General features: G+C 46.3%; 1 protein-coding gene across 15 annotated transcripts in view; it reads left to right on the forward strand.

Annotated features, from left to right (window-relative positions):
- Positions 1-22,371, forward strand: part of LOC112458489 (ephrin type-A receptor 4) — a 90,725-nt gene that overhangs the window by 53,985 nt on the left and 14,369 nt on the right. For all 15 annotated transcript variants that reach the window (XM_025022143.1, XM_025022149.1, XM_025022146.1 and 12 more), the window contains exons 4-5: positions 21,024-21,309; positions 21,550-22,086. In XM_025022143.1, the coding sequence (XP_024877911.1) occupies positions 21,024-21,309; positions 21,550-22,086 (823 nt within the window). The remainder of the gene's footprint in view (positions 1-21,023; positions 21,310-21,549; positions 22,087-22,371) is intronic.

Below are 22,371 nucleotides of genomic sequence, written 5' to 3' on the forward strand. Positions count from 1 at the left end.
TCTCTCTCTCTCTCTCTCTCTCTCTCTCTCTCTCTCTCTCTCTCTCTTTCTCAGTTCCTCCGGCGATCGTAACAAAGGGACGCCTAGATGGAAAAAAATTCCAGGACTTCCCGACATTTTCTTCTCTCTGTATTTTTTTTATTCTTTTCTCGCGGAGAGGAGAAATCTTTTGGAACTTGACTGGCCGGGTGCCGGTGGTACCAGAAGCACTTTATAGTCTCGGTACGCGCGCGGCACATACGTGGGCTCCCGCTGGCCGATGCGCTCTCTCGGCGCCATGTTTGTTTTTCAGTTGTTAAGCGCGCAGCGGGCCGCCAGACAGGTTTAAATCAGCCTCCACCTCTCTCCGTTTCTCCTCTTCTTCCTCCTCTTTCTCTTCCTCTGCCGATTCTCTCTTCCAGCACCACCCGCCGCCTCCCGTCCTCTTTCGCGCTCCACGATCGGGCCGTATGCACCACTCGGCCCGTGAGTCAGTCCGACCGGGTAACAAATTGCTTTTTGTTTGAACGGACAAATTAGTGATACGGCCGCGCCGGCACGGCAGAGGTGCCGGCCGAAAAGACAGGCGGTAGAAGGGAAAAAGGAGGGACACGCGATGTTTATTTAAACATCGTGGGGGCACCGTGAGTGCAGTTTCGCGCACGGGGGACATCCTCCTCCGTGACCCTACGTGGGTGTCGGCCGGATATCTCGTGTTCGAGGCTTCGGCTCTTTCTCTCGATCACGACGATAAACTGGCGACTCCGATTTTTTTAGCGATTCGACCGACTCGTTACGACATATCTCGAAGCTTATTGTAATTTTCATTATACTTTCATTATAGCCCTCTAGTTTTTCTATCCCTATGCTAATCTTCGCTTGATATTTTAGTAACATTTATACAGGATATTATTATTTAACAGAAAAAAACAGTTTCTTCTTAACCGGATTGATACTTTGCTGTCGCCAAGATCTCAGAAGCCTCTTGTCAATGCTATTATAAGCTCTTTACTCTTTATTTGTGTTTGCTCAATCATCTAAAAAAATCTTTTTTTTGCCCTCGATCGTGAAACGATCGAGTACGACGGCACACGCGCGCTTGTCCTCCTTTTTTCTCTCTTTTCTCTCGCAATGTCGATCGTTAGTGTCGCAGCGCTAATCGGCCAGCGTAACGCTCTGTTTGAAAAGGTTCTTTGAGGCTGCTGTTGATTTTTCTGGGCGCTAAACGTTCGACGCGCCTCTCCCCGGACGAAACGGACCGAAGAGAGATGGCTGCGCCGGCGGACCACGCACGAGAGTCTGATCTTTTTTTTCGGGAATGACCCGAAAAAGAACGCTCTCGCTGCACGCTTCGTCCTCCGTGAACCACTCGAGTTCACTTTGCACCTCCCGTTCCATTTCGCCCGTCGCCGGAAGTGCTACGTCCAAATACGCGTTTTTCCTCCTCTCTCTCTCTCTCTCTCTCTCTCTCTGTATCTCTCTTTCTCTTCCATGGACTCTCGCGCGCACGTGCTCCTCGTAAAAACGACCGCGATATTAGTTACACGTCTACGAGCCTTTAAAGTTCCTTCCAAAGCCCAAAGATGTATCCTCGGCGCTAAGTGTTAGTGTCCGTACGATTCTCGTCGCCTATTGACACTGTGAACATCTTTTTCACATTGGGCAAATAAAACTCAAGCGTAGACGACCGTTTAACGTTAAAACGTGCGTTAATAATACGAACTGTTCCAAATCGATTTTTCAAACATTCCGAATTCCGCTTATCGGCGATCTCTCCCTCATTCAATCCTGACAAGTTTCCCGTTCGGAATCTGCGTCTCGCACGCTCCGCAGATCGATCGGACGGACGACAAGATTTGTCCATTGCCTGACGGTCGTAGATGACGAAAAACGATGTTCGATTTCCCCGGGTCGAGGAATTCACGTTTCACGTGGTTGTCCTCACTGTGCGAGAGAATGCGTCAACATACACGCGAAATGGGGAATCCTCTTAGGCTGGTCTCCAGGTTGATCCGCTTTCCCGAGCTATTCTTACCGAAAGAAGTTGCGTCGCCCGAAAGCAAGATTGATAAAAACGAGAATTTTCTCACGACTCACTCTAATCAGTTTTCTCGAGCATAGGGATTAGCGCGCCTCTCACGCACGCCATTACCTTCGATCATACGTGACAGGAAATTTATTTCCGAGGATGAATAATTTTCCCGGGAAGATCCAGGTCCAATTAGCCGCCCTCGTCATATTAACAAACAAAAAAGCAACGCTTCTCACGCGGTGATGAGCGGAGAACAATGCGAAATTATTTATTTCCAATTGAATACATTTTGATTTTAACAAATATATCGGCCATTTAAAAGGCATTTAAACATCTACGTAATTCTTAATTAAGCATAGAGATCAAAAGATTACTTGCATTTTAATCGCACGTAGGGGAAAAAAAACGATCGTGACCATACTTTGTGGAGATATTCTTCCGTCGTTTTAATCAATCTTCTCCGGTCGGCATTAATATCCCGAACACGATAAGTACGCGCCTTTATAACTGATAGCGGGGTGGTTATTAATATACAAGTAAACGGAATTAGCTCAGACTATTTGAACAAGCCGACAGAGGGAGGACAGGCTCGGAGCGAAAAGATGCTTTGATGCTGTCGGTGAGGGTCAAAACTCGTATAAAGGGCCGAAGATATGGGCTATGCTCTATCGCCATATTATATATTCTATCTCGATGCCCTCCCGACCACGACGACTTTGGATGAAAGATGCGGGGAAACGTACCCACTGGAATTAATTAAGCGTCCTTCTCGCTGACCCCGTAGCTTACTTCGCATTGATTTAAATCCCGCTCCAAGCTTTTAGCTTAATTTTTAGTACGAACCGGAGAGAAAGAGAATTTATGAGTATCTGTAATTTTGACTTTTTATAAAATCATGTTAAATATTATTCTTCTTAACCTTCGAAAAGTACATAAAACTTATCGAATTTGCCATATCGAAATATCGATAAGTAAGATCTTAAGAAAAATAGAGCGAAAGAAGAAATCGGGAAAGTTTCCGTTGAAATTCCAAGCCACTTAGGAAAGACTAACGACGGCGCGCTTTGATTTCGTTCTCGCCACTTTACTTCAAGCTAATTTCCATGCTTAAGAAGTCGTAATCCGATCATGACCGTCGAAATGAAGAAGTTTTCCCTCACCCTTTGAGAATATCGACTTGCACTTGGCTGAAATTCGATAAAGTCGCGCGACTCGCGAGAATTCAACGGATGGAAAAACATTCTCCGGTCTGGCTGTTTCCACATTGCAGCGAGAGCGGCGCGTTTCGATATCTTTCGATATTTCCACGGGGGGTCAATCGTCGAGTCGGATTTCTACCGGTAACGACTCTGAAATCGGATAGATTTTCGTCTCGCCCGTTTCGCCCGGAATTTATTCTATGAATAGGAAAACGGGATGCGATGCGATCGCGCGCGCACGTTTAATAGGAAGGCGAGAAACACAGAGGCCATTGGTCCATTGAGAGTAACGGTCTCTTCCTTCCACGAGCGTCCGTCGTGTCGGTCGTAGTCGAAGGCGAACGCTGGTGGCTCTCCGCCGCGTCGGGAGATCTTGCCGTTCTTTTTATTCAAAAAAATTTATCGTCATCCTATTGCGAGTGGAATTCGTTTTCTAACGTCACGATCGATTGCAAGAGATGCAGAGAGAGAGAGAGAGAGAGGCTCGACATTTAGAAAGTCTAATAAACAAGATTGGAACAAATTTTAGGAAATACTGTTCTCTGTGTACTTTTATGTGTAACGTCTCATTAAAAGTAAATTATTGAAGACCCGAAGGCGTACATCGTGGAAGGGTTTCTGAGGACATTGGGAGAGAATCCACTGGTAATAGGTTTCAAATAGATGCGCCGAAAGATTTATCTTCTTAAAGATAGAAAAAGCTGATAGTTGTAATTCTAGACTTAATTCCCGACGATCTTTAGATTCTCGATCGATTATAATTTGGAAACAAACTCGAAAAAAATCTACTGATTTGCGGCTAAAATATTATCCGCAGTTTCGAATTGTCGATTGACAACTTGCGATTACAGACATGTTACATAAGTGGCGATCTGCGTAGTGAGAGCGAACGAATGACGTAAAGTTCAGTGAACCGCACAACGATACCTTCATAATACAATAATAATGGTGATACTCCGACATTTGGATGAACAGCAATATCTACCTTCATATAAAGTATTCGGGAACTTGCCCGCCGAAAAAAGAACGCCTTCTCACTTCCGTCGGATGCTCATGGTATCCGAGTTCATTTTGCAGCTGATGAAACGTGGCTGATCGCGGTCGCAGTTCCGACGAAAAGACCTGCCCGCCACGGTTCGCACGTGGCACTCAGGCTTCTATCTGACCGTTTCATCTTCCGCTTCCTTCATCTTCATCCATCCTCGTCTTTCACCCCCCTTCTCGTCGTCTCCCTCTCCGGTAGCCGTCTCTCCTCCCGTTCTTCTTTTATTCTCCTCTTACCGGCTCCCCCTTCTCGTCGTCTCTTTCTCTCTTTCTCACCGTGGCTCCGGCTATTTAACCGCGCCCGTATCTGCATCTAAATGCGCTCCCCGAATGCGAAATTCACATAGTGATATGTGACTCGGGTAACCGTGTCTTCTTCAGAGACTCGACTGCTCAGAAAATCGCCTTCGCGGAACGCGACACGACGCCCGCGAGAACGTAATCGCCGTCAATGAGAAAATAACGTACGCGCAACGCAATTTCGTAAAACTGTGAAGCAACTAATTTCTCCAATCTTTTTCGAGTAACGTATATTTTTTGACACTACAAAAATTTGTTTGAACAGGCATTAGAACGTGTAAGCGCGTATCTGTATTTTATATCTTGTAGACAACTAAATATATACGGAAAGAACGAACGTAAGCGCGTGGAGGAGCGCGTAAAAGTCAACGCAGCTGCGAGCATTCCATTGAGTCGAGTGGCAATAATAAATATCGGGTTACTTTTCGGGCCATATCTGGAATAGACTAACTGACTATTAGCTAAATATTTATTAGCTAGATAAGCACACCTGATTTATTTCCCCCTCGGTTCGGGCTTGTTGTGAAAACCCATCAACCGTGCCCGGCATCGACATTATGACCCGTCTACGACTATTTAAAAAAACATCTTCATCTCCTGCCTGCCGGTGGCACGATTCACCGGGAACTGCGGAGATTAACTGCACGCGCGATTGATTATTTAAAATTGTCTTATCGGTGATATGCCACCCGGAATTTTAAGCCTTTCGCCTAATCGCTTCTTCTTCCATCGTTCGTTTATATTTAATCGTGATTAGAAAGGAGGCAGACTTCTCCTCTGTCGTTCGTCATCGAACTTATCATCTCGAGCGGTAATTTAAGACACACTTGTCGCATGTATCTCCCTCTTCCTCCTTAGATTGTGTACCTTGTGTTTTGCAGCGGGGAATACGACGTATGTATACGAGAGCGATTTCGCCAATCGAGACTCTCGATTTCGCGCTAACGCAATCGCATTTCCGTTTCTTCCGAGTAGACGTGCCTCAATGTTCCCTTTCACCTCGATTTATCGTCTCATGTCGCTATCTTGCGAATGATAACGAAGAAAGCGGCCGATATCATCTCTTTTATCAGTAAAGCTATACGCGTTCGATAGGATCATATTTCTGATACTGTACTTCAAGTAGAGTGAAGCCACACTGCAAGATCGAAATTTCATTTCATATTAACAATGCTTCGAGTATGTTCAATGAGTTTTGCAAAATCCAGGCACTTTATTCTTTAGCGTTAAATATTATCGCGAGATCTATAACACATGCTGATACTTATATATGCCCGCAAAACGTTACGCATGCATCAATACGACGTAATGTGAAAGGAGAAATATATCTTTGGTACTTAAAGCGATCGCCTCACGTACACACACACTCACATTTAACGGCGAGGTATCGAACGTGCGAATAACGCGCGGGAAATAGTAAAACTCGTTCTCACGGAAACGTGTCGGCGAGTTCTCGAATTGCAAAACGGCCGCGCACCGCCTCGTAAAGTGTCACTAGGGCCGCGCGCATCGAGACCACCCCGTATAATCAAGGAGCCTCTTTTGCATGCAGGTGAAGCTCACGCAAACGAACGAAAAGTATCGATTACAGATTTCTCATCGAGTCGCCGCGGCACAGAAACAAATCGCCTGCACCCTTTAATTGCGCCACTCGACGGCACATTTTGTAAAAGTTATGACAACGATAGATTCCTACTATCTCTCATAATTTTTTTTCAAGACGAACTCGAAACCGTCTCTTACGTAGTAGCTTACGTAGTAGCTGTCAAAGCATTTAAATTTCAAAACTGTGTCGTAATTATCATTTTTTATGTCAGAGGATTATGAGAGACTTTGGAATTGACCATTTTTAACATTTTTACCAAAAACAAGTAGAAGGTTGTGGAGTTATTTATAGTATTCTAGGCTTGCACTATGTTTTATATAGGAATGTAGTTCACTTATACTAAGACAAATTTATTAAGGCAAATTACAAATATGAGTAATACGATTTATTTATGAGGAATTAAGGTCACGCTGCCATATAGTTAAACGAGACATATATGGTCTGCGTGTAATTTGATAAGATAAAGAGCGAAAACCATAAAATTTCATATCCAGTGAACATGAACCGCATCATAAAAGGCAGATTTATTTTTGTCTGTGCTCCCTCTTTCTCTCTCTTTCTTCCCTTTCTACTCCCGTTATTACCTACCCGTTAGATAGTTTAAGAAAATTTGCCTCCATTCACTTATCACGCAACGTAAAACTATTAAGTTGAATTGACGTGCGAATCGTAAAACCGGGTTTCTTTGCGAAACGATCGTTAAGCATTTCTGGATTAATTATTAAGAACCCGGTGAGTCGTTTATTGTATTCTCGTTTACGTGCACTTTTCGCATATTTAACAAAAAGATCCAGCTATTATTAAAAATTAATCGTAATAGTTCCGAATACGAGCAGCTGGGTTAAAGTACACCCCGTCCGTACGAAAAGGAGAAAATAATGGTTCAGTGTGTTCCTAATTAAAGAAAATCGGTCGAATTACAAAGGGTAGAACGACGCGCTACACGTAATAAACTTTACGTGCATATATGACTTTTCAGAGCCAGACGCGTTTTTCATGTTCGTTAAATCCCGCGTACTAATTATACGGAAGCCAATCCAATTATTTGCCTTCGTCGGTTACCACGGCGTCTTTCATTCTCGGCGATCGAGAGCTATTTATCCGGGGCCGTGCATAAAATCGCGAGCCTTCGGGAATCCGCCTCGTAAATTTTTTCGTACGCGCACGCGAAACAACGGGATCAAGCACTCTTCTCGACGTTAAGTAAAAAGCGGCAACGACGAGTTCACTTCAACGTAACATAGAACCTCGTTATGTACAAAATGGTAGTATATATATATTTTTTTTATTTTGCCAGTGAATAAATTATTTTTTAATAAGTAATAATTTATTTGAATTATTACTTATCAAAAGATATATTTATTCAGTGACAAAATAAAAGGATACACTTTTTCTTCGATAACTGTCTCGACTGGGTCACTATTTCCATCGCTATTTTAAGGAACCTAGACGTAATGCTGTTTTTCCCTTGTGAATAAATGCGTATCTGGTACATTTTTTATTATTGAGTATGTATAACAGATGCGCGTTCTGATAACACGATCGATTCGTTGGTAACGAACGCTTAAAACGGAGACGAAATTCTTGTCGCGTTGCCTTCGTCACCCCGTTGCCGCGTCGAACGGTCAGGAAATCTCTGAAATTCCGTTTTCGCTTTCGTCGGCGCTCTTTTTTCTTCCCACTCGAACCTCGGAGATAGTCGAGTGACCTCGCGCGCGGAACGAAATTAATGCTAATCCCTTGAAATTAATCCCACGGGCCGAATGATTGAATGGAGGTTGGATTATTCTGGTACGCGCCATCGGTCACACGAGTCGCGCGGCGCGGCGCGGCGAGCCGTTTCCACGGGATTAATCACCCCCGGTGCGCTTCTTTTCCTACCCGGTCGTGGGGGCTTTTTTCCGCATTTTATGACCTCACGGGTGGATTACTATCGACTTTTTCGAAAGCGCGCCACCGTGCGCTTTGACAAATAATGCACGATTTTTCCGACCTACCGCCCGCGGGGCCTTTCACGAGGTGGGTTTTTTTTCAGAGTTTCGCCAGAGCTGACAAATGTCAATCGACACCGTTGATTTTTTTTAACGCGAGATTATGGCAGCTCGGGCTCGACTGACACCGTGATAATTTGAGTGTCAATGTCGATGGTAGCACTCACATTATTGCAGACTGTGGAAAAAGTTAAATCTTCCGTAGTAATAAAAGATAAATTCTTGTTAAAAGAAATCTAAAAATTGCGGTACAATTTTATTATACGAAAATTGCAAAGTTTTGTCGAAATTAATTTAGGGGAGATCAGAAAATGATCTTACAAAGTACTGTAAAATTACTTTCTTACTTCTCTCTGTAATCTTTTTATCGCGCTTTCTTAATTTTAGGAATATTAACTTGGTGAGATTTTATTTTACTTATTAGATTACATCACGCGCTGTAAGCCTTATTGTAAATTGTGTTACGTATAAATTTAAAATAACACGACGACTAGATTGCGCACGGTGAGATTAAGCCGCGTTAATAAATCGCGCGATCCTCGTAATTTCGATTCGCGATAATCGCCCTTTGTTCCCATAACAGGAGATCGTTTTATCTGCTAACCATGGGGATGACTCGGGATGATTCACATCGGCAAACGCGCGAGCTCCTCTCGCGGTGTTATCTATTTATTGATAGTGACATTGACCCGCGCGATGATCGTCATCACGCTCGCTCGCCGGATCATCGCCGCCGATCTCAGCATCTGGATGACCGATCTCTCTAAATCTCTCCCTCTCTCGCGCGTCGAGTGACTATGCAGGTTAAAAAAAGTCGTCCCTTCTCCACCCTCACCTCGTCGTGTTCCTCGACATTAACGACACGACGGGAGGACGAAACAGACGAATGATCGTTTATTAGAACTGATAGCGTTTTAACTGGCTGAGATATTTCAGGCAGAGTGAACCGACAAGGAGAAGGGGGGCCGAGAGCGAGAACGGGAGAGGAGAGCGAGAAGAGATCTATATAGCCTATCCAGTCCGAACCATATGTGCATCTCTACATCGGTGCGCGTGTGTGGATGCGAGCGCGAAGCGCGTGGGCTTGAATTCCGTCCGATTAAGATTTAATTTTTAAATCACGGCCGTACTCGCTCTGCACGAATCTACATGATTGCCGAGACACGTGCCATCCTGCGAAACGTGATTGCGCTTCGTTTGCCATTCTCTACGACCGCAATATCTATCCGGCGGTGTTTATTCCTGCAGGGGTGAGATTTCGCGGCAGATGGCTGAAACCTCGATGACGATTTGTCGATGTGCTTCAGCGATTACAATCGATTGGGCAAATGATTCGTACCAGCGAACAAATATTTGCAACCGCCGAGTGTAATAACGCGCACATTTTGGTTTTCAATTTGTACACGTCAAAACCGTGTATAGAACGGGATGAGAGAATTCTCACGATCCATACCGATAATTAAAATATTTTTAATAGTCCTTTGGAAATAGTCGAAAATGTACATTTCTTGTGAAAGATTAATGATCTCTTTGGCGGAAACTCGGCTTCTTTGAGCAGGGCATTTTTCTTCCTTTTTTGAAAAAAGAAATTCCAAAATCATTATGCGAACCCTATCGTTGATAAATCGATCCCTCGTAGATCGTGGACGAATGCTGACCTAGCCTAAGTGGTGGCCAGGTCACAAACTCACGATGGCTGCACAACAGCCGTACAGTTCCTGTGAACCAGTGCACGCGCGGGCATTATGTACGCGTGTCAATCTCCGTCGCCGGCCGCCTTCCGTTTTCATGAGGATTAATAAAAGCCTCGTCCAACGGCGGGAACAGTATATAGACCGTCTTGTGTAAATATTGATTCCCGGTGTTATCGCCCCTGGAATTGTACGACCAGAAATTTGGGTGTTTGATACTGTCATCGAGCTGTCATGTCGCTTGCCAAACGCGACATGGACAAATGTCGTGTCTATGAAACTCGATTATTACTTATGCTATCACGCGCGACTAATCGTGAATAGTTCGGTCTTTTTCGCTGCGTTTCCCTCTGCTTTTTGCGCTTAAAGCAGAACAATCATATACATTCATACTGTAAAGACAGAAAATGAAACAAAAAATGTTCTAGAAAGCGTGGCTTAACAAAACAGTGACTAATTTTCAACGAGACATCGATAAAATTGTCTTCCACTTTTCTTATCTTGGACTAACAATAAGAGAGATTCTTACCTTCCGTCATTTTAACGTATCACAAAAATCGTAAGCGTTGCATCGGTCCTGGCGGCTTAACTTTCAAGCCGCGGACTCGCTACGAAATCGTATTCCAGAAACGTGGATGTTACTCGTAAGATGCAGCGCACCCGAGTCCGAAAGTAGTTTCTAGGAATTAAAATCATAAAAACGGGCGACCGCGGTGAATACGAAATCTGCGGCTACCATCTGTTTCCCAGGCGAAGACGGGCGCGCCCCAGGCCCCAGGTAGGGCACACCGGCATCGCATCAGCGGCATAAATCCGGGCTTATGATGTCGTTTCCCTTTTGACGGATCTCGAATTCACGATGAATTAATGGGATCGCGTGCGGAATACGTCAGGGAGAAGAGGTCGAGAAGTCGTGGCACACACGGCCACGGCGGGGTCAAACGCGGACCGGAAGATGTACGGGGCCTCGTTCGTCGCCGCATTTTACGACGCCAATTGTACGTGAGCCAGGTTGCAGACTCCACTTGCATAGTCGATGTCGCGTTTGGGCCGTTTGGGGTACGCCGACGACGTATGTACATTATACATACATACGTGCATTTCTTTACCGCACGATCGTCTGCCGTCTTTATCGATCTACCCGATGCGTCGACAAACGTTGATAATGTATCTGGGTGCTTCTTACTTACTCGGTAAATTCATATTCGCGAGGTTTAAATCTATTGTTAAAGTTGACAGTGCGAGAGTTGATAAAATGGAAATAATAAAACTTATTAATTGATTATAAGTACATATATTATAGGTATACATACAAAAGATGTATAAATTTTGCCGACAGAAATTAAGTACTATATTTCTACCCCTAATTTTAACCTCATTGGCAAGAAAGATATAGGTAAAAAAGTTTCACAGAAACCGGTAGTGCTTTTTCGAGCACGCTCTGCCTACCGACGAGATATCTATTAGGATGGCAAAGCCTCTCCTAATGCATCTGTACGTTTCCCATTACGATTCGGCGCGCGTGGGTTAAACTAACGAGACCGGGCGACTGAGAAGCGAGGGTGCGCGAGGGCGATTGGGAGAGGATTTCGCAGCGAGGGCGATCGGAGGAAGAGGACAGAGAGGCCGCCGGGTGGTAAGAAGGAGCACGATGCGGGGCGAGAGATAATTTGGAAACGACGGAGAGAGCGGGATGCGAATACGTTGGCACGTTGGCGAAGAGGGAGAGGGACAGTGGGCGAGAAGGGATGTCGGAGAAAGCGAGAGAGAGAGAGAGAGAGAAGCGGAGAGAGAAGGAGGACGGAGAGCGTCCCACGGTTGAGTTTCCATCTCGATTGGCGCGGGTTTCCATGACGACCGGTACGTGACCACGTTGCCCATGGGGAAAACAGCGGAAAGAAAGGGGTGGTAGGCGGAAGGGAGGGAAGAGGGTGAACGGCGGGACGCGAGAGTGTCACGGGCGCAGCGACTCCTCCGTTCTGCTCGTCTCCCTTTCATCGACCCCCGTGCTCCGTGCGCCGAGAGAGGACGACAAATAAATGGATACAGGATACAGAGATAAGAAGAAGAGAGGAAACGGTTAAAGCAACCGTAAGCTCACGTGCAAGGCGGCCGCCTCTCGGAAAACTTTACAGTCAGCGGAGGGAAGTCCGTTAGTCAGGCGGAACGGATCGTCGCGAGTTGTTGGGAATTGAATTCGTCAATTGCCGGCGGGATGGTGTCGCTTTGAAGCCAACGGGATCGATCGTGCGTTCTTCCTTTGCTTATCCAGCGATCTCGGCATCAGACCGGCAGCGTCGTTCACGGTAGAGATGCCTCAGCTGTGTCACATCATCGTGAATAATTGGGAGGCTGCTACTTATAACCTTTTCTACTAATTAGTACTAATTCATACCGCTGGACGCTTCTATTAGTAATTTATGTCATTACGCTATCAGTGTGACAGCACAAGCCGAGACTTTTATCGGCAAATGTATCATTAAGCTTCGCGAAGCGTAACATTTCTTACGCGATCGGATGATAACGCAAGAACCGCGAACGAAGGCGCCTCGTAATAACTCGCGTAATCACTGACCATGCGACATTTAGCGCGAGGAAAAACATAACGATTCGAGCGGATTGAAGCATAAACATCGACCGACCCTTCGATGAGCTTTCTGCCTCTCTCTTCTCTCCCCCTTCTCTCTCTCTCTCTCTCTCTCTCTCTCTCTCTCTCTCTCTCTCTCTTTCTTCACAGTGGTGGATTGCCAATTTGTTGGAGGGTCGAACGGTAGGATCCGCATCCGTGCACTTCTCTCTATCCCCTCAAAGGACCTTTAGCACGAGAATCTCGAGCAACTATATATTCCGAGCTCTTGGCATGCCGCTCGTATATGTACGTGCGCGCGCGAGACGAAAATCCACACGCACGTACGCACGCAGGATCGATGATTCATCCCGGGGAGCCGACGTGGCGTTGCTCTGAAATAAGGAGCCCGACCGACCGACCGACCGAGAGCAGCGACGAGAGAGAGGTGTTCCGCCGGCTTTTCTTCCCTCGGCGCGAGACGCGCATACCAAACGTTCTTTGGTAGTCGAGGGTCGTGCGGAGGAAGCGGAATAGAAGTGACAGTCGGAGCGAAAGTCAATTTGGGAAACCCTGACTCTGCGCGCTCGAAAAGGAGGGAAGAAAGGTGCGAGCGGGGAGCCTTCGTCCGAACGGACGTCAGGAACGCCGTTCGACCCTTCCTCTCCTCGTCACTCGCGCGGTTCTTCACGAATTTCCCGACGTCTCGTCGTATCGGCAACTCGTATTAGAACCCTCCTTTTCCGGAGAAAACTATTCTACGTCAGCTTGTTGCGCGCTCGAAAGCGCAACTAACGCGCTTCTAACTCTAAACTCGAGAAAATTGACGAAGCGAACTTGGAATTACACCGCGATGAGATATAAGGGAAATGCGATAGAATTCATAAACGTGAAAACTTTTTATCGATCTTCTAAACATTTATTATTACACATTTTTCATCGCTGTATTTCTTTTTCGTCGTTTGTCTCATCTACGCGTTTTTAATGGAATTTTTATAAGAATACATATTTTATGGAGCAGGAGCTAATTATGGCAATGAAAATTGTCAGGATAATTGCGAACGTTCCCGACTATTGCCACAGGATGCGATTTCTACAAAATTTTGAAATACTCCCTGCATGTAATCATTCCGTATCAAGTATCTCGCGAGCGCATCAATGAAGTAGCAATCTTTCTCTAAGTATAGTTTCAACGAAACGATACTCACGTATTGAATCGTTCCGAGTGCATACCGGGCCTGATACTATCCCTAGCGAATACCTCTACTTAACGTGTGCGCCTCGCTGCGCTTCCACTGCTGACCTCGAAATTCTGTGCTATATTCGCTCGCTGTGTGTAACCCAAGTAAAGAAGTTCAGGTTGTATACGCTCGTCGTATCGCGTATAAAGAGCGAAGTCCATCTAGACCGGAGATATATCTCGATCGGTATCGATAAAGCGTTCGTTTATAGACCATGCCGGGATCGAGAGAGAGAGAGAAAGAGAGAGAGAGAGAGAAATCTTAAGAAGATCGTGTTTAACGATCTTTTACAGCCAGCCGGTCGGCCGGTGGTTTTACCACGCCGGATATCCTACCTGTAAGACACGCGCAATGAGAGTAACACACAGGGTTAAGCGTGTACCACCGGTTACATTGTATCTCGCGGTGGTCCAGCCAGCATCGCGAAGCCCGGGTAAGATTGGATCTGCGAGTATCGATCATGCATCGAGATGAGACCTGGGCCGGGGCTCTCCGCTCCATTCGAGTACTAATGGAAAGACTGGTATTCATGTGAACGGCCTTCGGGGCCTCTGCAGGCCGTTGCCTCCGCATTCGTTCCTTCTCCTCCTCCTCCTCCTCTTTCTCTTCCTATCTTGTTTCTCTTTCTCTTTCTCTCTTTCCCTCTCGCGCGCACTTCTTGTTCTTGCCGCGTTCCGTCTCCATCTCTCTCTTTGCACGCACAACCGCTCTGCTTCTTCCTCTTTCGCACTCACTCTCTGTCACTCTTCCTTCTTCTACTTTCAGATCCGTATATCCGTCATCCGGACCGTGTCGTTAGACAAGACTCTGTTTATTGACGCGAGTCCTCGAGTGGCTCCTTACTCCTCGTTTCCTTCTCGATGCTTTGCCGTTTACCGTGTGCGAGATATACGAATATGTCCGCGTATCACAGATGTGTGTGTGTGTGTTCGCAGCTTAATGCGCTTTCATCTGAAATCTCGACGGTGCCACGCGCGTCTTTCCACGAGAATTTCGCACCGCAGGATCAGAGATAATGGACTCGGGGGAAAGGCAGCGGAATATATCGACGGTGCAAAATGGAGGGTGGGCGAGAAGAAACGACGACGTTGAGATTCGGGGCTTGTTTCTAAGTCTTATTAAACTTGGTCGAACTTTTCCGCAAGACACAGTCGTTGAGATGTCACGAGAAAAGTACAAGGGATGGACCGGATGGATTAACGACTGACCGGACGGATCTGAGCGATTTTTCAAGGAACAAGTCCTAGATTTTTTGCTTTTATATCGATTGGCAAAACCGATCAGCCTTTAGTTTTGCTCATAAAAAAGATGACGCGAAATTTCTCAGCTATCAAAAGTACTGTATCATTTATGCAAATCAGATTAATAATGTACGAATCCTTTGTATCATCAATTCGTTTTTGTCTTCTCGATGTTGCCTGATAGCTTTTCCAGCGACGTAGGGATTGACTTGAATCTTCAATTCTAAGAAACATGGATATTATTACAGAATGAAATCTCTTGATCAGAGAGATAGGAACGGTGAAAGATATTCTCCATCTACTGTCCCGCATTTGACAGATTCAGACCACACTGTGACGGAGCACAAAGCACGCGCGCTCTCGTATACGTACGTACGTCAGGCGAGCGATACGCGCCTTTAACTGAAATCATCAGGACTAGATCCCGTTCGGCGATAATCATCCGCGATGCGACGAAGCGGGTGCGTTCGGGTCGCATTCTCCACTTGACCGACGTGTTTCGCGCGCGTGGAACGAATTTATATATGCACATGTATGTGCGACGCAGCCTCGGCGTGAATGCACAGAAGGGTGTTAGAGAGAGGGGGAGAGAGAGAGAGAGAGAGAGAGAGAGAGAGAGAGAGAGAGAGAGAGCGGCGGTCCGTTGCGCGCCGCGTTCCCTATCACGTGGAGTAATTGACTATATAATGGATTCCTGCGACTGCGATACGTCAAACTGACAGGTCCAGGGGCGTGTGTCGAGAGTCCGCCGCTCGACCGAGTCCTTCGATATTAAACCCAACCCCCGACGAGCGCGCGGACCCTCCGGCTAATTCGTGACGATTTTATAAAGCTGACGCCTCTCCTCCGTCTACTAACCGGGGTGAATGTGCGAATTAGCATAGAACTACGCCGAGTTGCGCGAGGGCGGTCCCTTTTGCGAAGCGATAGGAAAAATTGTATCGACTACGCGGTATGATTAGGTATATTAACTCTGACTAGCAATCGTGCAAGATGGAGGATTACAAAAAAGTACTACATTATAATAGAATCAATATACTCAAGACGATGATAAAAAATATATTTATTTAGGTAAAATGTATGGAAATGGATCATATTGGAAAACAAAAATATGAACTGTATTTGTGTATCTCATATATGGAAAGACTTTATAATTCCGAGGAAAATTGAAATTTGTTGCTCTACTTTTCAGCACGCCACATATTGTCCATATAAAATGTTCTTTTTAAGAACATATTTTTTTTTTATCTTCTTCATATCTGTGTGGCCGATAATTGGGTTTGAACTATCGTGCAGCCGCTTTAATCTCCGAAAGATTCTCGAGCGGGGAGACTCGCGGGGAAATTCAAGCTTGTCTGATTCAGTCCACGTGGCCCCCGTACGGCCCTTCTTGTTACCGCGTGACGTGCGCTGTCTCATCAGGGGCGTTCAGCCCCCCCTGACACGCGACGCTGACGACGTGCACCGCGCTAACTCGAAATATTACGACGACGGTTAAGCTCATTACGGATGGGTGGTTATCATAAGATACACGAGCCGTCGTCGGCCGCGCCGACAAGTAGCGAGCAGCTTATCGACGATGGATTTCGACAAAAAAGACGGGCACGCTCGAAAACCTGTTTCTTTAAAATAATCTTGAATCCTAGGAAGATATTCCCGGCACGTCGGGAAGCTTAATGAAGGCGATATAGACGGCGCTCATTAATTGTAAGTATCATAATGTCGTGTCATAGCGTGAAGCAGATTCTTCCTGTAAACATCAAAATATGATTCTTTGATGAATGATTACGAATTCTCGAAAGAGCATACATAATATGTCGTTTAATGTATGTATATAATAAATCAAGTATAGTCGCTAGGATGATGTCTTCTTCGATTATATTACCTGAGAAATATTGGGAGTATATGAGGAGGATAATTTTTTTTGTCGTTAGGCAGGAACTTTTTTTTCTTCATGAAGACATTGTATCATCCCCAATACAATTCAGGCCCGCGCGGCGCGGCAAATAGAAACATCGGGTTAGGTCATCGGATATTGGCATAGCCGAATTTTGCGATCCCTCCGTAAGAAACGAGGAGTCGATCTTTGCGTCGTAAATCTCGCGGCTGGAAATTGCTTCTCCCAACAGCGTTTCGATCCCGCGAAGGAGAACGATTTGTCCTTTTCTGGAAAGGAGATCCGCACCCCACAAGCATTTCCCTTTGGCTCGAATAATCCAGAAATAAATTCTCACCCGACACCTTCTCTCACACCCCCGGGCTCCTTATTTTACCGACGATCTTTTCTCCCCTCGCATGCGTACATACACGCGTACATATATATTCGCACACGTTTACGTACATACGAGAAAGAGAAAGAGGAATCTCGGTTAAGTACCGAGGAGCCGTGAAAATGCTCCTTAAACGGCCTTCCTGCCAATCTTTTGCCCCGAAATACGGTTATATCGGCTTTGGGGTGCGCGGAATAAACGGTTACATAAAGTTTTCGATTGGCGCGTGGCGTAACCACCCCTGTGTCCGAGGGATGGCCGCCCACCCTGCCCGGGGATACACATATGTGCACTTGTTCGCCCGTAATGGACGAACTACCCTCGTCCGGGCGCTATATTATATCGCGGACGATATCAGTGCCATTGTATTTAAAGCGACGACCATTTCACGAGTCGGACCGTGCTCGAAGTAATGAACTTCCTACGAGAGGATAATTGACGAAGTGCTCACTACTGCTTCTATACGTTCTATACGCTCCTTTACTTATCTACCGAAATTACTCGTGTCTTTAGAATTCCAACTACAATAATATTGTTCACATCACATGCACACACATTTTCCCTCTATCTCTCTCTCTCTCTCTCTCCCTTCTTTTCTCATATATATCTAATACCAATGTTGAAAGTATTAATTTTAATTAATATTAAGTACAGGTTTAAACTTCTCTAATAACGATCTTTTATTCCTTGTAATTTCATCATGAACACAATTAGCGTTCGATTCTCCCGAAGGTGTCGGCTAAGTGATGGTAAGGAGAACGGGGGAAAGTTCGATCGCGTCTGGATGCGGTACGTGTCCGTCGCGAGAGCGGTCCGTAGTGCCGGATGCACGTACCTCGACGGAGAGGAGAGAGCCCTACGTGCCTGTCGATGCAACCCGAGGGTGAGGGTTAATCTCCTCCCCCCTAGCGCGAGAGAGCTCAATATATATTAAGATTCGCGAACCCCTCGGACTAAAAGTTCGTAACGTTCCCCTTCCTGCTCGTGGAAGTCTTCCTACAGACTCTCGCTAACCTCCCTATCCGGCTACGCCGTCGGAATTGCGATTATGGTGGCGATATTACTGGCGTAGGGGCAACGCTCCATCCGCGAGGGTGGCAGTATCCCACGTCTATCTCTAGTTTTCCTCTTTTTCTGCTCATTTCGATGGCGCGCGCGCACACATTCTGAGCTTATTGACTTTACTTCTGAGACTCACCATCGCCATCGACTCGCGACTCGTATTTATTTACTTGCCACGATTTGATCTGCGAGAAAGGAGCCATGGGCGGCAAATGCTTTCTTTTTAGGATAGCAGCGAAAGCACCATAGGGTAGCTCGCAGGTAGTTTCGACCACGTCAACCATATGGCCCCCAAAGTGTGCTGCCTTTTGTCAGCGTTGCTTTTTTCGAGCAAATTACAGATGCCTAACCATGAAAAATAAACCAGGTCAAATAGCTAGTTAGAGTAATAAAAGTCAGCCCGGACGAGGATATTTGCTTATTATCCTACAACAAAGGCTTACGGTGCACAAAATAGAGACTCGGGAAGCTTTTACCTCGATGAGAGGATATATACGTGCGAGAAATAGTACAAATGGAATGTCACGCTTTAATACAATTTTGCGATTCATCATCCGGACGGTGGCGTCGCTACCCTCTGGAAGGCGAGGGCTGAGAAAAACCGAATTGGTGGTTTGCACGTGCCGGCTCTCTCCGCTCTCTCGCTTCGTGCTTTCGCCGCCAATGCGGAAAATAGCGAGACACGTCTACCTGCTGCGAGACGGCGAGGCGAGGGCGGCGCGATCGATACTTGACCACAAAGACGCTGACCACGGCATAGTTTTCGTCGCATCGAGCGATCGTCGGTCGATTGTGCGATACGCACAATCTACCGGTCATAACTTAATAGAATCGGGTAACTGTACGTTTAAGAAAGAGACTATATGCTATATACTCTGCTAAACCCAATGATATTTCCACATTAAGCCATAGCATTATGTTATATGCTTTCAATCTTCACTCCGCATGGAAAGCTTGATAATACAATTTACTAAAAATATTGAGAAAAATTCTCAAAGACAAATTACGAGATCTATATTATAACTTTTTCTACATTACAAATCTTGCTTGGGATGTAAATCTCAAATAAGAGTCGATCTCTCCTCTTCTGTCTTTAAAGTCAAAACGAGAAGAATGTTTTACGCTGCCTGTGCGCGCAGGGCTCACGGAAACGATACCGTGGGATTGCAATGAGATTATAATGCGGTGGCTAATCGCCTTTCTTCTCAATTTCGACGAGCAATTTCACGGGACGGTCACGCCAGTGGGAAATCCGTCTCGCCGAAAAATCGACGCGGCGCATTAAAACGAGGACGACTCTCGGCGCGATCCAATTAAATGCCGCGCGGCATTAACGACGCCGCGTCTCTCCTCCGTCTTTTCTTCGCAGCTTGCAGCGAGGATGAAAGCAGCAGGCATAGACACGGCCACGAAGCGGCCGAAAGGGAGGATGAATTTTACCGTCCTAATGAAATTTCCCGGACGATAAAGAACCTCAGAGTGGAGGCGTCGAAATACGTGGCGGAGATAGTGGTGTGTTTTTCTCATTTCTCTACTTAATAATCCCCGAGGCGAAACGTGACGATATCGATTGGTAGGAAAATAGGGAAAATAACTATCCTAATAAAGCGGGATAAAAGAGGACGCGCGATAGATCCCGAATTTTCATTCTCATATCCGTGTATAAAGCGATGTGTGATATCCATTAACCCAATTACACCTGCGAGCGAGCAAGCGAGCGAGCGCGAGTATATTCTATCGCAAAAGAGCGCACCGTGTGCTTACTTTAAAAGCGGCACGAATCCAGTTTCGCAAACCTCGCTAAAAACTATTAATTGCGATCGGAGGCGTGCGAAGGGTACCGGATCGTAATTCGATGCGCGGACGACGGCGAATTGCGGGACTGCACCTCCGTGGTTCCCGGGCTGCTGGTACTTTCGGGCGCGCACGGACCGCTGAAAAAGCTTTTTTTCGCCGGCAGCGCTTTAATGAAATTTTTTCGACCTCGTCATCGTCCCCGTAATAATCTCCCTTTTGCAACCGGGTAGCCGGCGCGGCTGAATTTATTGCAGCCCGCCTGCCGGAAACACGTCCGCGAGGAAATCTTCTGGATAAGAGGCTCACGAGCTCTACCTTGGTCTACCGTTTTTTGTCACTCCTTACCTGCCGAGTCTTTCCTGGTCCGAGTATGAAATACGCGGGAGCGGAGAGGCGCGTAAAAAAAGATCGGCGAGGAGAGGAGAGCCGGAGAGCGACTGTGGCGATGGCGGGGGAGAGAGGAGTAAGAGAGAACGAAGGGAAGAGAAAGGGAAAGAGAGAGAGAGAGAGGGGTTCCGGTGACGGCGAGGACGACGACGATGGATCCTTCTTGCCCTGGTCGGAACTTTTTGCGGTCGCTCTTGGGACGAGCCCGAGAGCCGAGGGGGGCAATAAAACTAATGGTAACGCGCGCCGGTAATTCCTTGCGGTCTGTTTGTCGCAAGTCGACGACCTGGCCTCTCCGCCTCGTCATTTACCGAGGGAGGATTCTACGGCCAATGTCGGCCGACGACGACAATGACGACAGCGGGTGGTGCTTTCTCGCTTTCGTCGCGGTTGGTGGTAACACGTAGAATTGGGTTAACATCGCAGATTTTAAGTGTCGGATGCCTTCCTGCACGAAATGTGATCGCTTTCATCAATACTTTCAAAGGATTTCCGTTTTCGACCACTGTCCACGCCGGTCTCATTAACTTCAGCTAAGAACTAGATATAGAAAAAAGAAAGGATTCCTCTGAAACACATGTTAATGTCACTTTCTTTCTTTGCAATCTGTTCCACAGTGGGTAGAGGAGTCGTTTACGAATTTCGACAAGGGTATCAATTGGCGGAGTTATGTTGTGTGCGACGTAGCGTACACCAACGTAAACAATTGGCTGTGGACGCCGTTCATAGAGAGGGGCCCGGCGAACCGCATGTACATAGAAATCAATTTCACGACTCGCGACTGTTCGCTGTTTCCCGGGAACGCTCTCAGCTGTAAGGAGACCTTCAGTCTACTCTACTACGAGTTCGACGCCGCGACCAAGGAGCCACCCCCGTGGGAGCCGGACAGTTACAAACTTATTGGTGAGCGATGATGCAACAAAGCAATGGCAATTAAAGGATTCACCTCGGAAATACGATAATGATGTTATTTCGAGGATAACAAATCTAAAAGCTTGCATTCCTTAAAAGAGATATTAAGAATAGCTTTAACTTTGCATAATTAGATTTTCTATATTTTTCATACATCCGTTATCGATGTAAACTCGTCGATCAATCTCAATATTTAGGACGGCTTTTCATGCTGATTTGACGTATTTGCAGGTCGGATAGCCGCGGGCGAGGGTAGGTTCAACACGAACACCGAGGTGGTGATAAACACCGAGGTGAAGTCGATCCCGGTGACGAAGAAGGGCGTCTACTTCGCTTTTCGTGACCAGGGCGCCTGTATATCGATCCTAGCCATCAAGGTATACTACATCAGCTGCCCCGAGATCTCGGTGAACTTCGCCCATTTCCCAGCCACGCCGACCGGTCGCGAGGTTGCGCTTATCGAGCAAACGCGCGGCACTTGCGTCCCGAATGCCGTCAAAATCGCCCAGCCGACTTTCCTCTGCAAGGGAGACGGCAAATGGTACCTCCCAACGGGCGGATGCCACTGCAAGCCCGGCTACCAAGCTGACGTGGACAAGCAAGAATGCAAGGAGTGTCCGATAGGCAAGTTTAAACACGAGGCGGGTTCTCAAGCTTGCGAGCCATGCCCGGAGCACAGCAAAGCCTCCGATTACGGCTTCACGGAGTGTCGTTGCGATCCGGGTTATTATCGGGCGGAAAAGGATCCCAAAAAGATGCCTTGCACCCGTGAGTATTGACCGAACTAAACTTAGAAATTCTTTCTATAAAACACTCATCGTTATTTTCAATTTTAGAAAGGTAAATTGTCCAAATAATCACAAGATCTAGGAATTTCAAAGAACGACCAAAAGATTAGAGTCTTCATTAAAATATTAAATTGTGCATGTATACTTGTGTTATATTAACTGTTCGATGTAATGTTTGTGGGTTGCGATATATTGCGTTAAATGAAAAGTGTCGCGTAAGCGGGAGAGATGCGGGATGGAGAGAATTTGGAGGACGGAGTTCCGC

Source organism: Temnothorax curvispinosus, unplaced genomic scaffold (genome assembly GCF_003070985.1).
Source record: "Temnothorax curvispinosus isolate PA1 unplaced genomic scaffold, ASM307098v1 QBEX01008959.1, whole genome shotgun sequence".
Taxonomy (NCBI): domain Eukaryota; kingdom Metazoa; phylum Arthropoda; class Insecta; order Hymenoptera; family Formicidae; genus Temnothorax; species Temnothorax curvispinosus.